Source organism: Arctopsyche grandis, chromosome 10 (genome assembly GCF_051622035.1).
Source record: "Arctopsyche grandis isolate Sample6627 chromosome 10, ASM5162203v2, whole genome shotgun sequence".
Lineage (NCBI taxonomy): Eukaryota > Metazoa > Arthropoda > Insecta > Trichoptera > Hydropsychidae > Arctopsyche > Arctopsyche grandis.
The window spans coordinates 19,550,054-19,566,468 of NC_135364.1; the positions used below are offsets into that span (position 1 = coordinate 19,550,054).

Below are 16,415 nucleotides of genomic sequence, written 5' to 3' on the forward strand. Positions count from 1 at the left end.
TTATTTAAGCTAAAAATTCATATAATTGTTGTCAAAAATTATACAAATCTTGAAAATTTAATGAACTTTCATATAAAAATGCCTTGGACGAAAAAATAATGTATATACATATCTATATATTTTCATAATAATTTTATTGAAAAAGAAATTGATAAACCGTTCTTCCAAAATTGGGGTGACACCACTGCTACTAACTGACTCGAACCCTTACCAACATGCAGGATGAAAAAATAACGCAACAAATTTGTCCAAATGTCGACCGTCTCAATTTGACCATAACATGATAAAAAGTTCGTGCCGATTAGGTATGAACAGACCTTCACGAGTTCGCTACTAATTGACGCCGTCCACACTACCGATATTTCCATATCCAGTTCCCATATTGCAACCTGTGGTTGCTATTTAGGAACTGGATATGGAAATAACGGTAGTGCGGACGGCGTCATTCAGTATTCACATAAGTCGAAAAATACAAATAAACAAAAGCGATTTTGAACTATTCAACATTGAGCATACGATTAGAAGGGTTCGGTGATTATTCCGCAAAAAGCGATCTCGTGCACGTCACTAAAATCTGGATCACGGAACATCGTAACGCGAAATATTGTACTAACGAGAACTCGAGTGTGAGATATTCCGTATTCGAGATTTGTGGCAACGATTGTCGTGCGCGCGCGATCGCAATTTGCGCAATAATCCGTTTACCTATTGCGCCGTCCACACACACGATATCTACTACCGATATTTGCAATATTTTCCATATCCAGTTCCTAAATAGCAACTACAGGTTGCAATATGGGAACTGCATATGGAAATATGTAGATATCGTGTGTGTGGACGGTGCTATTTTAAAAAAATAATATTTAATTTAAAAGTTTTAGTATTAAAAAAGAAAAGATATAATAATTTAATAGAAAAATAGTAATTAAAATGAAAATGTGTCGGTTTTTTAGCGCACATCAAAGGGATAAAAGTCCAAATGTTTGTGTGCCTGCCACACTGCGCGAAGCCCAGTTGCGCGAGCCTAGTTGATCAAATCTTTGAACATATGGAGGATGAACGAATGAGACGACTGGCATGTTAATGCACGTGTTTATTATATGACAGCTGAAGACAGAGTGAGTAGCGGTTCTCCGAACCCAGCTGGGTTGGTCCCCACTCGCAGGAAGGCAACCAAACTCGACCATGTCGTATAAGCGAGCCGCCACAAACATATAGCCAGCAGCATAGCTCGGACGTTAAGCTTCTGCTTACCGTCAAGAAGGTGCCGGGTTCTATCCCTGAATGAAAATGAATTTTTCAGAGTATGCTGTTGGTCAGACCTGGATTTGTGACTCCAGGTTGATCGTTTCCTATCAGAGTTTGCCAATTTTCTCTGATTTCATTGTTGAAACGGTTCCCGGAAAAAAAAATTGGCTAAAAATCCTTCCTACCTACTATGTCACCACTATTTGAAAAATTTGATTGATGTACAATAAAAATTTATGTACAATTCATAGATGTCTCGCTAATTTGCGAGTTTTTTCAGTGTCTCGCAATTCAACGACTTATAATAAAAATGCTGTATTTGTATTTGTAATTGGCCAGGAAGGCGCATTGGAATTTACCTGTAAGGCCTTCCTGGTATATATGTAAAATAAAAATAAAATAAAATAAAATATATCTGGCAGATACAACAATATGTGACCAAATGTGTGAGCAAAGTCTTCACTTCTTTGAACTCATGTCTGGCACCGGCATAATGGCAACCAACATCTAGCCCCGCTTTTCCTGTCGATTGTTCTCACTTTTACCTCATCTTTAAGTAAGCGCAGAAGGGTGTGAAAAGTGGTGCTAGGGCTATGCGGGAGGGAGAGCATGTGTGGATGTGGGTGCGAGTGCGAGCGAGAGCGCGAAATGACAGTAGTGTGGGTGGGCGGGGTGGGTGGTGTTGGTGGTGTCAGTGTGGCGGCGGCCGCGGTTGTTCGCGGTTGTCGGTTGAGATGGGGCTCCGGCCGCCAGCCGCGCACTCTTCCGCTTCCACCGCCACCCCCAACCCCAACCCCACTCCCACTCCCACCGACGGCGCTCCGGAGACGAAACCCTTGACCGGAAACGGAAGCGGGGTCGGAGTCGGACTCGGAGTCGGACTCGGAGTCGGAGTCGGAGGCGGAAGCAAAAGCAGATTCAGAGGATGGATGAACCGCCAGGCGCCCTTAGACCAGCAATACCAACCGACTGAGGTAAACAACACACACACACACACACCCGGAACCGGAAGCTCGCCAACTCGAACCAAACTCGAATAGTTTCTATTACGAGCTGCGTTATGTAAACATTGTCTATTATACTATACACTATACACTATTACAATTATATGGTATATAATAGGTACAATGTATGGTGTGGAGGCACATGCCTTCATCGCGGTCTTTTCACCGATCGATCGATACACGCGTTTGCTATTTTTACTCCCACGCTCGTTTCTTATTCATCCTTTGCTCTGGTGCTAAAAGCTCGCCAACTATACCGTTTACAGCGCAATTATGATCATTATTATGCACGTTCCTATTCCATTATTACCGTTGCATTATTCATTTAATTAATGCCGACAGAACACCGAAGGTAGAGACATCTTCCGTTGCGACATGCAGAATAATTGCACAATAGAAGAAAAAGACGGTTCAATTTGTATATCGAGAAAACTAACGATCGATCAATCTACTGCAAATTTTGTGCCTATTTTTCTTTTTTTTTTCGAAATTACAATATATTTTTAATATTTGTTTTATGCCATTTTTATTGTTAATTTATCTTTATCGGACACGACGTTCAAATAGTATAGTAACAAAGTTTGAAAATTACGTTAGTACCATTGAACAAAAATAAATTCAAATCGAAATTCGATAAATGTATATAATAGCAATACATTATGATAATTATATATGTAAGTTTAATAAAATGCAATGTTTGGAATTATATTATTTTAACTAATTATTGTTAACTATGTTATATTATAGTTATTAGTTTTAGTTTAAATTTCTTAATTGTTAAATATTCATTAGCAATTTGCTATTTAATAATAAATAAATGAATACTAAATACACGTAGAACACGCAGAACCTTACCAATGACTCTGTTCGTCACGAAAAATGGTTCAGAGACGAGATATGACTTTTCTTATATTATAGATCTATGCCCAGTAAGCACGAATCTGGTAATAAAAAATGTTGATTGGTTTGAGATTCGGAGATATGTATATGTTTTTTAAATCGCGCGATTTTTCTATATCTTCGTGTTATTCGGTCGATGTCTCAAAATCTGTCAATTTCCTGTTCAAAATGAATATTGGAATCTATAGTCGGCTATTTTATCTTTCATTTGTAGTACTTTTCAGCTTTCAAATCTCTCTAAGTATTAGTCCAGTTCAAATCAAAAGTCAAAAGTACGTATTTTCACTTGGAATTTTTTCCCACTTTTAATACTATTTTATATTGAGTATTTTCTATTGAAAAATGTTTATTGCGATAGTTTTCTGGCCATACTATTTTTTGTTTTCGTTTAAAAGGGTTAATTGGAAGTGTGCTGAATTTTAAATCGGTAAAATTGCGAGCTAAAAGCTCGTACTAGTATTTACTCGTATATAAGCCGAGTAAAAACACTAGTGTATAGATAAAATAAAACGTTCATTGCTGCAATCCTATTTGTCAAACATTACATATGATAATTAATACCCTATACAAAACGCTATTACTACATATATCTAACACTACTTCACAATGGTAAGTTGGACTTTGATGTTGACCCGTTCGTATTGAAAAAAAACGGAAACTTTGCTCTCCGTATCGTCACAGACGCATGCAAAACATCTCATAAACAAATACGTGTACGTAATCTTCGAAAACATTGATAATTCGCAATACATACCAAGTATTGGAACGTACATTGAAATGAGCGTCTCGTCCGCTCGGCACAATGCAAAACGGAGGCCTTTGTGTGTGCCGACGTCTCAATTCTTCAACAATAAGTCTTCGTTCGTTAACCTGATAACGCTCGTCGTCCCTTTCGAATCCGTAGACTATTTTACAAGCGCTTATATAATATGCAGAGACATTTTTGAAAGATATCCAAGATTTTTAATATGACGCAAATTCTCAAATACCCCCACAGTTGAAAGTTGACCTCGCTGTCCGCAATAAGCCGAATGATTAATATTTTATTCACATCCACTTGTAGAATCTGGATCCAGATCTATCTAATCGCCTTGTCTGTGTGTATTATAACTTTTAAACGACTTCTGGTTTAAATTTAAATAATAAATGGTTGATATTTCAACGGGTGGTTTTTGACCCGACGAAAATTTCAGGGTGTATTATAACTAAAAACTACCCATCTACCTACATATTTTATATACATATACAATGTAAAACACCAATAGAAAAATTAATTAATTAATTTCTCTATTTTCTTAGAGGAGATATTTGTAGCAAACTATATATACAGGTTTTTTCTTGATTCGTTATTATATTCGTACATTTCGCTGGCAGTGTTTTAACTGTGACGTACATATGGCGAATTGAAACGACTATTATACTACGGCGAGCGTTATCGCAGACACACACAGAATAGCGCTATTATATATATGTACTAGTGTTTTAAAAACCTGATGAAATATCATCCAATGGGTATTGGCATATTAAGGTATTAATTAAAAGAATGCACGGGGTCAAATTTTTTTCAAATATATATATATATATATATATATATATATATATATATATATATATATATATATATATATATATATATATATATAAATATATATATATATATATATATATATTTAATTTAGTATTTATCGGCGAGCGTTATTTCAGACAGACAGACACACAGACAGAATAGCGATATTATATATAATATATATGATTTTTTTTTTCTTCAATAAATTGGCCAGGGAGGTTCATTGGGTTTACCTGTTAGGTCTTCCTGGTATAAATTTAATGAAAAAAAAGAGGTGTTATCACTCCAATGCCGTTTTATAATTGAAATATGTACATGAATAATCGTTTTTTCAGATCGAACATATTGCAAATGTGGTCACACACGGTGTGTGTATGATGCCGAGCATGATTGCTACTTATGAGCTTATCCGTAGATCGGCCAACATGTCACAATACGTAGCCGCCAGCGTCTATGGTACCGCACTCAGCATGCTCTTCGCCATTTCAACAACCTTTCATTCCGTTTTCTATTGCAAAAGCGATTGGTAAATATTATCCTTATTTTTTATACTTTATTTTTAACCACTCACTATACTTTGTGTCACATATTGTTAAATAAATTCAAATCGAACATATTGGAATACATCAGGGATTTCTAACATTTATAGCGTCCTGAAACATTGTTTATATAAACATTTAATATTTTACCATGATGTCATTACAGGTTGCCCGTGAGCGACAACTATAGTATCAAAATTGTACATATATACATTTATAAAATATAAATTTGAAATCATATTCAAATAGTATGTAGAATGATTTTTGTCAATTTGATGAGGAATCGTTTCAACGATGCAATCAGGTTAATTGGCAAACTCTGACAGAAAACGGTTGACTTGGGGTCACAAATATCCAAGTCTGACTAGCAGAACTGCAGAAATACTCGGAATAAATTCTTTTCAATCTAGGTCAACCCAGAGCTCGTAGCTGGGAACCTCTCGGTGGTTAGCATTAACGCAAATACTGCTGGTTTGAATATATTTAACATTTTGTACGCCAGCGACTCACCCGTGAGTCGCGCATCGACTCGCCTTGTACACAAGTGTCTCGCGTTGATTTATTTTCCGAAACGTACAATATTTGATATATTTCAAAATGGTTTTCCAAGCTGGTGCTATGAACGAACTTGATAATAAAAATAAAATGTGCTCTAATTCAATCATAATAGGTGTACATAGATTAAAGAATGTATCACTAACACAAGATTCGTCACTAAAGACGTATTATTCACTTAAAAGATAGACTGCAAATGTCATTCTAACTCAGAAAGTCATATACTGTCAACAATTTCATGATTTTTTCCCATCCGAGATGTAAACTTTTTTATTTAATTTCATATTAAATGGAAAGTGTATAGCATTTCATATTAAAGTTATGAAATCGCATAGAATTTCGTCGGAATCGGAATATTATTTCACGTTAAACGATCATTCATATTGGGCTTATTCGTGATAAACGATTTCGTTTTATATAAATGTTTTTGCAAATGAACAATTCATAGGCTGCTTTATAATTAAAAAAATTCAGTCACTATCCAAATATATATGTATATTTGAAGCGTGAGAATTGGAACACATACACATATGTAAAGCAACATATCAGAGAACAAGCTAACGTAGTAAAATATAAGCTAATTAAAACATTAATATGCATACTTTAGTCGACAGTTCATTATGCAATGCAAATGTAGTTAATGTACTTTCCTAGGCTGTTATTTATGACCTTAAACTTGCAAAATGAGTGTCTTAATTACTAAACACTATCTGCAATGAATGCGATAACAAAGAAAGCCTGCTGAGATCTATTATTTTGATTGTGCTAAACGATATTTGACTATGTACGGAAATATCGAAGCAATTAGAAATTCTTTTCCTATTGATGTGACAGTCATGAGTAGGAAATTTGAAACAGCCCCAGCGATCAAAAGGTGAAGATAATTTTTATTAGAAATTAAATTAAATTGCCCCCAGGTTGTTAAAGAGAATGCATTATGAGTAGTCAGAAATGGCCGTAGCTCATTGTGCACATCAAGAAATACCTACGCAGTGCTATTAAAATGCTTAATTGGGCAAATATAAATGTTTGTCGCGTGTCATAGGTCACTCTTGTCCAAAGACAATTTGCTACACAGCAATGTCTTTTATGGGACTCGTTCAGGTTAATTATACCTCCGACCACCCTTCAATGATTGATCAAATTGAATTTGCAGTCAAGTTTTGTTGTAGTGGATACAAAATGGAGAAATTTTCAATGTTTCGTTCGTTTTTCATTTTCTATTGTTTTGCTATAACGAATATACCTATAACAAAAGATTAATAGAGCTGTCTAAATTTTACTGAATTGAAAACACCACTTTTTCTGTTGAGATTCTTCCAAAAATGTTCTAAAAATCAGACGGGAATACGTCGAAACATTGACGTTTTTATCAATTGTTTGTATCACATGTAATTTTTTTATTATATTTGTTACGTGTTAATTTTTTTATTTAATTCAAACCGCAAGTGATCGTTCATTGGAGCATACTCATTTTTAAATATTTATTGTGGTTATGATAAGATAATAAATGCGATACAAGAACTTAAATATTTGTACAAGTATCCTATTTTTATACATAAATTAATTAAATAATTAAATAAAATACTGAATTCGGCACACTATTGTGCATTTATGAAAACATATCCAAACACGATTGCTTATTGCTCACTGTAGGTCATTTTCATTGGAAAGGAAATTACCATAATTCGTCAAATGATTTGTCAGAAACGCTATAATTTAGAATGACTCTTACGATCAGTCAACGAACTGCAATGTTTTTTAAATGACAAATCTTATCATAAAGGTTTAAAAATGATCACAAATACCCAAAATGTATGTATTGTGGAAACGCCCACACAAGAATATCAAAATACACATTAAGTTCCGTTTATATTATCCAGCACTGCACGTCAACGGCTTGGTACAACAATGCACGGAAAATACTACTTATTTTATTACTATATAGCACCGTTGTTGGCATGTCCATACTTGTTTTAGACGATTGCAAGGGAAAATCAGCTTATATATGTATATATACATTACAGAACGCGACGATGCAGCGTATTTTTGTCGTATCGTCAAGTCAATATTGTCACAATATGACGTTTCCGAAAAAATTCATATGCGTAAAGCAGCGCTTTCGTAAGTACGGGTGCACCCACCACTATGATGTCACGTCATGCGAGAATATTTCCCAAATGGCTGAAGAAAACCGGTTCTGCTTGATACGTTTCGGTGACATGTACTGCTGTATAATATAATATAATATAATATTTATTTATTTAATTCTAAACAGACCATTGTGGCATAACAGGAATTCCTAAAGCCCCACAATGGTCAAAAAATATAACACAAAAAAAACAAAATAACAATTAAACATAAATTAATACATCACGAAAATAATATACTCATCAATTATACATAAAAAAAATACATTTGAACATAAACATAAATACATCCATACATAAACATAAAAAATAGCATTTAATAATAACAGATAAAGTAAAAATATCAAATAAAAAAAATATAGCATAAGGAATGCCTTGCACCTACAGCCAGTTTCAATAAATATGTAAGAAACAACTACAAATACAAAACATCCCTGTAAGGCCCAAATGGAAGAGAGTTAATCAAAATTTCACTCATAAATCACAATCAATCATGAAAACAATGATGAGCGCAGACTACCAGATAAATGGGTTAGAGTAATTTCCGACAATTTACGCTCACTAAGGTGGAAAATTTCACATTCAGTCTCGACAGCAACGATTTCATTAAGAAGTCGAATAGCTCTTGGAATAGGAGCCATTCGAAAAAGAACTGAACGAATATGAATAGAATAGAATAGAAAAAGAACGAATATGAATAGATCGCTATGGTTGTTGCTGTTTTAGGAACGTCACATATATGTTACAGAATATATGAATGTGTCCATATAGGATATTTTTTGCACTGCTGTATACGTGCAGTAGTCGACTTGAGCTTTGCTAGTATAAACGAACCTTTATTGGTGAGATTTATGTCGTATAATGTTTTGTATTTATGTTTTTTTTTTCTTAGTAATATGCGACACGTGCTACATCGGTGCGATCGTGCGATGATCTACGTATTCATAGCTGGCTCTTATTTTCCCTGGTTGACTATCAGCACTCCAAACAGTGGCCTGCTGAAAGAGATGCAGTGGATCATTTGGTTGTTGGCTACACTCGGCATCGCTTACCAGCAGATGTTTCACGAACGCTACAAAAAATTAGAGACCATATTTTATTTGATAACCGGTATCGGACCTGTCATTGCTATCACTATATCAGGTGTAAGTATAAATCTTAACAAATTTGTCATTTTTAATATTATACCATAAAATTAATAATCTTGTCCCAATCTTACAATCACGTGTATTTAGATTTTGTGGAACACGGATGTAATACAGTTTTGATTGATTACAGGAGTTATCTATTTTATAATAAAAATCTAATGTTCTAGATTAGCATTGATAGTATTCTTTTTTTTATCGATGTTATATGGCCTTCAAATTTTGTTCTAACACTATGAAAATACTGTGATCAAATCTACGCAATTATTAATTAAACAATAGTCATTATTTGAATAGTTATTATTCTGCTATTTGTATCAAATGGTTTAAAATCTTAATTTAGTATGGCTTAAACAATTTGTACATGTTATAGTCGTATTGTTTATCGTTTTAATTTGATTTCAGAGTAGACTGGCGGGCATTGAAGAACTGAAATTGGGTGGTCTGCTGTACTTCATCGGAATATTCTTCTTCAAATCTGATGGTCGTATACCGATGGCTCACGCAATTTGGCACATTTTTGTAGCTTTTGGAGCGACGGTCCATTACATGGCCATATTGAATTATCTGTATCCGGCATCGGATAGTACGGCTACAAACAATATACAGGATATAAAAATAGGAAATGATGAATTTTAAATACTAAAGAATTACCATTAGATATTTTTTTTTACGTAATGAGATCTCCTATATTAAATTTTAATACATTTTTTAAACCATTTATGTAATTGTATGTATATATTCATTAGATCAATTAAGAATAGTTTTTTATAGATACATTTACAAGTAATCAACTCCTTGTTAATTATATTTGTAGTTTGTTTGTAAAACATTTAACTATTTATACGTGTACCTATCTACATATACATTTTATTTCTAAAATGATCGAGAATAATTTAAACTGTATATTTTTTATAGACGTGTTTTTTAAATACTTTTGTATTATATTGAAAAATAGTGATGTGCGCTCTTGTTGTATTTGTTCTCATTTTCAATGGCTTCAGAATTCTGTTCGAATATTATGTGTCAAACGGAAACCTTTTTACTACATAATATACATACATAAATAGATATCGTAATTGAAACTGGTATTTTGAGACCAAAAGAAATACATTCTTATACATATAATATGTCTGTATTGGGGTGGTTCTTTTTACAGTGATGGTAAAAATATCTTATGCAAAAATTTAAATTTATTAAATATTAATCAAAGTTGTCAATAGGATCAGCCTTTTTTTTTACTATTTATATTATTCTTTTCTGTTATATATTTAATTTAAACTGTTACTTAATTGATTAAAAATGAAGACGATAAACCTGGTGTAAAAAAGGTCTGACTAACTTTTTAAAAGTATAAATTTTCTTTATCATGATATGTATCCGAAAATCAAATAATTCTACACTGAAAATATTGAATACATGATATCCAAATATAAAAATGGTAAATTACAACTATAAATATGATATTATATTAAAAAGTAAAATTATTTTAGTACCTGTTTTTTTCAGTTGGTATTTAGACTTAAAATAAAAAATAACTAATAATAAGAGAATATGAAAAAAATCTTTCAAATCAAAATTATTGCCGAGTAATAAAAACCACCCTGAATTATATATCCAATCAGTATTCCTGTTATAAATGTGTATACATAGACATCCATTTCCATTCTATGTTTTCTATGTACATATATTCAAATTTTACAATCGGCTTTATCGGCCCTCTTATTTAATAATACATATTTCTATATTAAAAAAAAATTATTACAGAAATCCTTTCGAGGCGTGTTAAAATATAGGAAATTTGTGTACAGATTGTCTCAAGATAGTGATATTGTTAATTGCTTATATGTTAACACCAAAATGAAATTCCCATACATTACCTTCTCCATTATGGTAAGAACACACTGAATCGTACAGAATGGGACGTGCTCGTCCATTAATTCAAATATGGAAATCACCGTTATCAATCACTGTCAAACCTATATTAATACAATGATAAAATATTACAGAAAACACTCCCAAGGGGTGAGTTTTGTCAACAGTATAGATTATATGTGCTTGCGTTTTTTTACGTGTGCAAAAGAGTGCCGCATAGTCTGCACCTTTGTAATCTCATTTAAATTTATAATATCAGTTTAAATAAATTTAAATGTGTTAAAAAACTCGAGATATTAATTATCATTTAGTTATAATGTGATGTAGAAACAAGCCCAATGGATTTGTGTATATATGTATGTATATAATTATTATATTTTTCTTATAACTATAAAGTGGCCAACAATAGATTCTTCCTTGTTATATTTTTGCTACCCAGAATAGCCTCCGTTGTCCAATATCACTCATTTGAGACGACCTGTATGTTTTATTTATTTATGTTTGTGGTTGTGTGTTTTAAATTATTCTGTAGCACTCAGTGGTATATTATTAGTAAAATGAAAAATACTCGTGTTAGTATAATATATAATATTATATTAATCAGCCTCGTCGTGGAGGATTTCTGTTATTTTATTTGAACATGTACACATATTTTTAAGATTTTTTTCGTAAATCAATCTTCTTTATCATCATGAGGACACCAAAGAAATTTTCCGTTAATTGTATATTGTGTAACTAATTGTAATATTTTATGTGTAAAATTTTCCATGGTTCTTGTACGTGAGATAAATATGGTTTTTTGAACAAAGCGAATTTCCAAAACTTTATGGTGTACGATTTATAACACACTCTCAATTTACAAGTCCATTAGAAACATATATAAGTTCCAAAAATCATCTAAACAACATTTTATATTCACAAAAATATGAGTTCACATTATATGTAGTGAATTTTAATGTCCATTGTTTGTTTTTTGTTGTTTTTGGAATAGCTGTAAAATTTATCTCTGTATATCGAGAGTGTTGTTTGACTCAACCTGTTGGAGAACATTGCAAAGACCGTTTCCGTTTATATAATAATTATACTGTTTTTGTTTGGATATTGAAATGAATGAATATGTATAAATATATGTATATATATATATATATATATATATATATATATATATATATATATATATATATATATATATATATATATATATATATATATATATATATATATATATATATATATATATATATATATATATATATATATATATATATATATATATATATATATATATATATATATATATATATATATATATCGAATTAATAAAATTATGTGATTATATAAAATCTGTCACAACTGATGGTCTGAGATAGTATGCAATTCTTAAATTTGATGCCATGGTAGGTAAAACTGACAATTTGTAATCTTCGTGTTGCAACATTACTTATAGTAACCAAAAATAATTTATTTAACATGTAAAAACTAACCCAGTTTTTGTCACAACAGTATTTTAAGTGAAAAATATTAATTGAGTTTTTTTTCCATTGATAGAAAGAAATAAAATATTATTTATTAGGGTATAAATCTAAGACTTTAAAAAAAGACTTATAGTTTGTAAAATATGTCTCCGAGTATTTTTTATCAACTTGAATATTCGTATAAGATACATTTCAATGATGTTTCACATTTGACATTTAGTAAACGAGACTTAATCCTTTTTTTTTACTTCATTACTTTCTTCTATTGTTGTGTTATAATATTATATCATATAATAATTATGCGATATTAACAAACCATGACCCATTGAAGTACTCTTTCATTGCTGGAAAATACTCTGATTTAAAATGAATTTATTATTTAAATGGTATGCAATTAGATCATTATTTCGTTACCACATCAACAATACTCAAAAGGTGAAAGGCAACGACAATGTTATGCTATTTTTTGAAGTATAATTTTTTCGCTCAATTAATTTATTTATTAGGCAAATTTTAACGTGCTTTTTTATTTCATAGCTTTATTTCTATTAATATAGAATTTTCATGACAACTATCGCTAGATCTTATGATAGGTTTGTAATACTTCATGTGTTTATTTAATTGTGTTTACAAAAAACAGTCGGAGAATTCAGTAACACTTAAAACATTTATAGTAAGTGTTATTATAGAATATTTCTCAAACACATTCAATGTGTATTTAGAATCACCATGTCTTCAGACACTTCCCATTTTTAATATTGTAACCCAAATTGTTTATCTGTACACTTTGCTGGAATTGGGATCATAATGCGAATTATTGATCCCTTCATATGTGCATCCTTGTTCCGATAAAATATCTGTGTATTCAAGTATGTTACATATTTCTATAGCTTTATTCTATATAGTTGAATTCAGTTGTTATATTATATATTTACAGTACGAAATGTGTACATTTTCTTATGTAGAGAAAATGTTAGAATTCTCATTGAAAATATTATTGAATTCTCTTTTAAACAAATGTTATTGTAAATATCGATATTAGGTGTGGTTGTTTTATAGATCATATTAGAATGCTTGAGTTATATGATCAGTAATATTTTTGGTAAAATTTACACTTGAAGAAATGTTAATGTTGTGAATTTTCAGAAATAAATTTAGAAAATTGTCTCTTATCTACTGTTGTTTTTGTTCCAGTCCCCAAATAAATCATTGTGCTATCGATGAAAAAAATCGAATGTGACATATTTTTTTTATAACCATGAAAACATGACCAATGGTCAATTCCGAGTTCAAATCAGTCAAAGTCTCGAAGTCTAATTTTCACATGATCACAAAACTTCATCTGTTGTTACTATGTGCATAGATAAAGTAAAAATTAGGTATGAAAATTTGAAAATAAACATAATCAATAGGTTTTGTATGTTTATTTATTAAATGATTAATGAAAAAATCACAATATAAAGTTAATAAATTAATTTGGGATTATCTCACAACATACAATGTGTGCTGGAGAAAAACCAATATGAGTTTCAATAGAACACATTTCAGTATCACAAGCGAGTCACAGTTTACATCCTGGACACGGGAGTGAGTCCTAAAATACTAAAACATTTATCCATTATCATGGCGGTGACTTCACATAGCAAAATTCTTTCAGTGTTAATCTTAACAATGTTTCCAGACGGGTCCTTCTCTATACAGTAGCACGCGTCGTAGAACTCGGTGAAGCTGGTACAAATTTCATACAGATACTCGCACAGTGGATGTAAACAGAGGTCCTTGCTCATCTTCAAGAGGATCTCGGAGAATCGCACCAAAACCTTGGCCAACTTCCACTCCTTCTCGTGCTCCACTGATGGTGCGATACTCTCGGCAGCTGTCCTCAATTGCTCGGGATCTAGTTGGGCATTGCGAGCGATAGATCTAATTCGAGTGTACGCATACAGGAGATAGACAGCTGTATTCCCTTTATCTTCCAACATCTTATCGAAGGAGAATACGTATTCATTGGTCCTATTGTGAGATAAATCTGCGTATTTGATGCATCCGTATGCTACAGCTTCTTGCGCTTTTTTCAATTCCTCTGCGGTTAGCACCTGATCTCGGCCCTTTTCGATGAGTTTGTCTAAAGCTCGTTTGAGACCTTCGTCTAATAAGTCTGTTAGACGCACCGTATCACCTGACCTCGTTTTGAATTTCTTATGATCTTCACCTAAAACAACTCCGAATCCTACGTGTTCCATTGATTGATTGGGTTTGATATAACCTATTTTCCTAGCACAGGATAGAATACATTGGAAATGAGTCGCCTGCCCGGCATCGGTGACGTATATCAGCCTATCACCGTTTTCTTCGAACGCTCTCTGCTTAATACAAGCCAAATCTGATGTATCGTATGTAAAACCTCCATCAGACTTGATCACCGTCAACGGAATTGACTCCTCACCCCACATAATCCAACGACCCTCATCTTCTTCCAACAAACCGTCAGCCTTTAACTCCTCTACCATTTTTTCCATCCTACTCTGATAAAACGATTCGCCTCGTTCCTGTATGAAAATATTCAGTCTATCATATACTTTTTGGAACTCTTTGCGAGATACGTCGCATATGAGCTTCCATGCTTGGGCGTAGTCAGGATCTTTAGCCTGCAATTTAACTACACATTCGTAAGCCCTCTTTTTGAACTCGGCGTCTTCGTCGAACCGCGTTTTAGACTCCTTATAGAAAGCTTGCAAGTCTGATATGGGCGGAGAATGTGTTCTGTAATCAGGGAATTTGTCTTTTAAATGAGCTATGAGCATGCCGAATTGAGTCCCCCAATCTCCGACGTGATTCAAACGCAACACATCGTGGCCTAAATATTCCAATAGCCTGCAAATACTATCTCCAATGATCGTCGACCTCAAATGTCCTACGTGCATTTCTTTAGCTATATTAGGAGATGAGAAATCGACGACTATTTTTTGCTTACCAACTGACGGTGGAACAACTCCGTTCTTGAGTACATCAGATAGGAAGCTTTGCACGTGAAGTCGCTTAAGGAAAACGTTTACAAAGCCAGCTCCAGCTACTTCTAACTTTTCCACTAGCGGAGACTGGGGGACTTTGCTCATGATGGCATTGGCTACATCTCTGGGATTCGATTTGGCTCCTTGGGCTTTGAGTAGTTGAGCGATAGGCATGGCCGAATTGCATTGGTAATCGCCGAACTTGGGGTTATTGGAGAGAGTCATCACGACGGGTGGGTCCGGTATGTTGGGGAATGCTGCGCTGATGGCTGCCGCGAAGAGACGGTGGAGTTGCATCAGCAGAGGCTCGCCAGGGGTCGACATCGCGGTTTCGGTTGCACAAGTCGCTTTAAGTATCGCGGCTTCGGTTGCACAAGCCGCTTCAAGTATCGCCAACCGGTGTTTCAGGCGAGCGTTCTCTTCGAGCAGTTGCTGCTCGAGATGGTCTGGCTCTGAAGAGGTCTGAAGCTGTCGCAACTCGGCCTGCAATTGCGCCGTTCCCTCCTCGAGCACCTGTAGTTGTTTTTCCATTTGTATTGCACTACGTCAAGTCAGAACACTCAACTACACGTGGTATCGTGCAATCTATGTTTACATTGCGCAATGATGTTGCCACTACGAAAAAATATTTTGACAGATGAGGCCTAAACAGAAAAATGGTAAACGGACTACTAGTCATATGTGAACTAGTCACAGGAGAACCGGTCGCTCTAGATCGGTCACACGTGACCACCCATCACACTAAAACTGGTCACGAGAAAATTGGTCACATCCTAAAATCGGTCACGAAAAAACTGGTTGACTGATTTTAGGGTGTGACCAGTTTTAGTGTGACCGATCTAGAGTGATCGGTTCACATTTGACTAGTAATCACCGAACCCAGAAAAATATGTTGCGATTCAAATTAAAATTGATTTCCTGAATATTTAGCTCATTCATCGGAAAA

At 33.4% G+C, this 16,415-nt stretch overlaps 2 protein-coding genes across 2 annotated transcripts; one reads left to right on the forward strand and one right to left on the reverse strand.

Annotated features, from left to right (window-relative positions):
• Positions 1–1,944: 1,944 nt before the first annotated feature.
• LOC143917580 (monocyte to macrophage differentiation factor) lies at positions 1,945–10,665 on the forward strand. The gene is made up of 4 exons (XM_077439133.1): positions 1,945–2,222; positions 5,055–5,245; positions 8,856–9,108; positions 9,514–10,665. Exons 1-4 carry the CDS (start codon positions 1,983–1,985, stop codon positions 9,745–9,747), a joined length of 918 nt encoding a protein of 305 aa, XP_077295259.1. The 5' UTR covers positions 1,945–1,982; the 3' UTR covers positions 9,748–10,665.
• A 1,670-nt stretch (positions 10,666–12,335) lies between these two features.
• Positions 12,336–16,102, reverse strand: ArgRS (arginine--tRNA ligase-like protein). Its single transcript, XM_077439134.1, has one exon. It carries the CDS (start codon positions 15,998–16,000, stop codon positions 14,027–14,029), a length of 1,974 nt encoding a protein of 657 aa, XP_077295260.1. The 5' UTR covers positions 16,001–16,102; the 3' UTR covers positions 12,336–14,026.
• Positions 16,103–16,415: the final 313 nt, after the last annotated feature.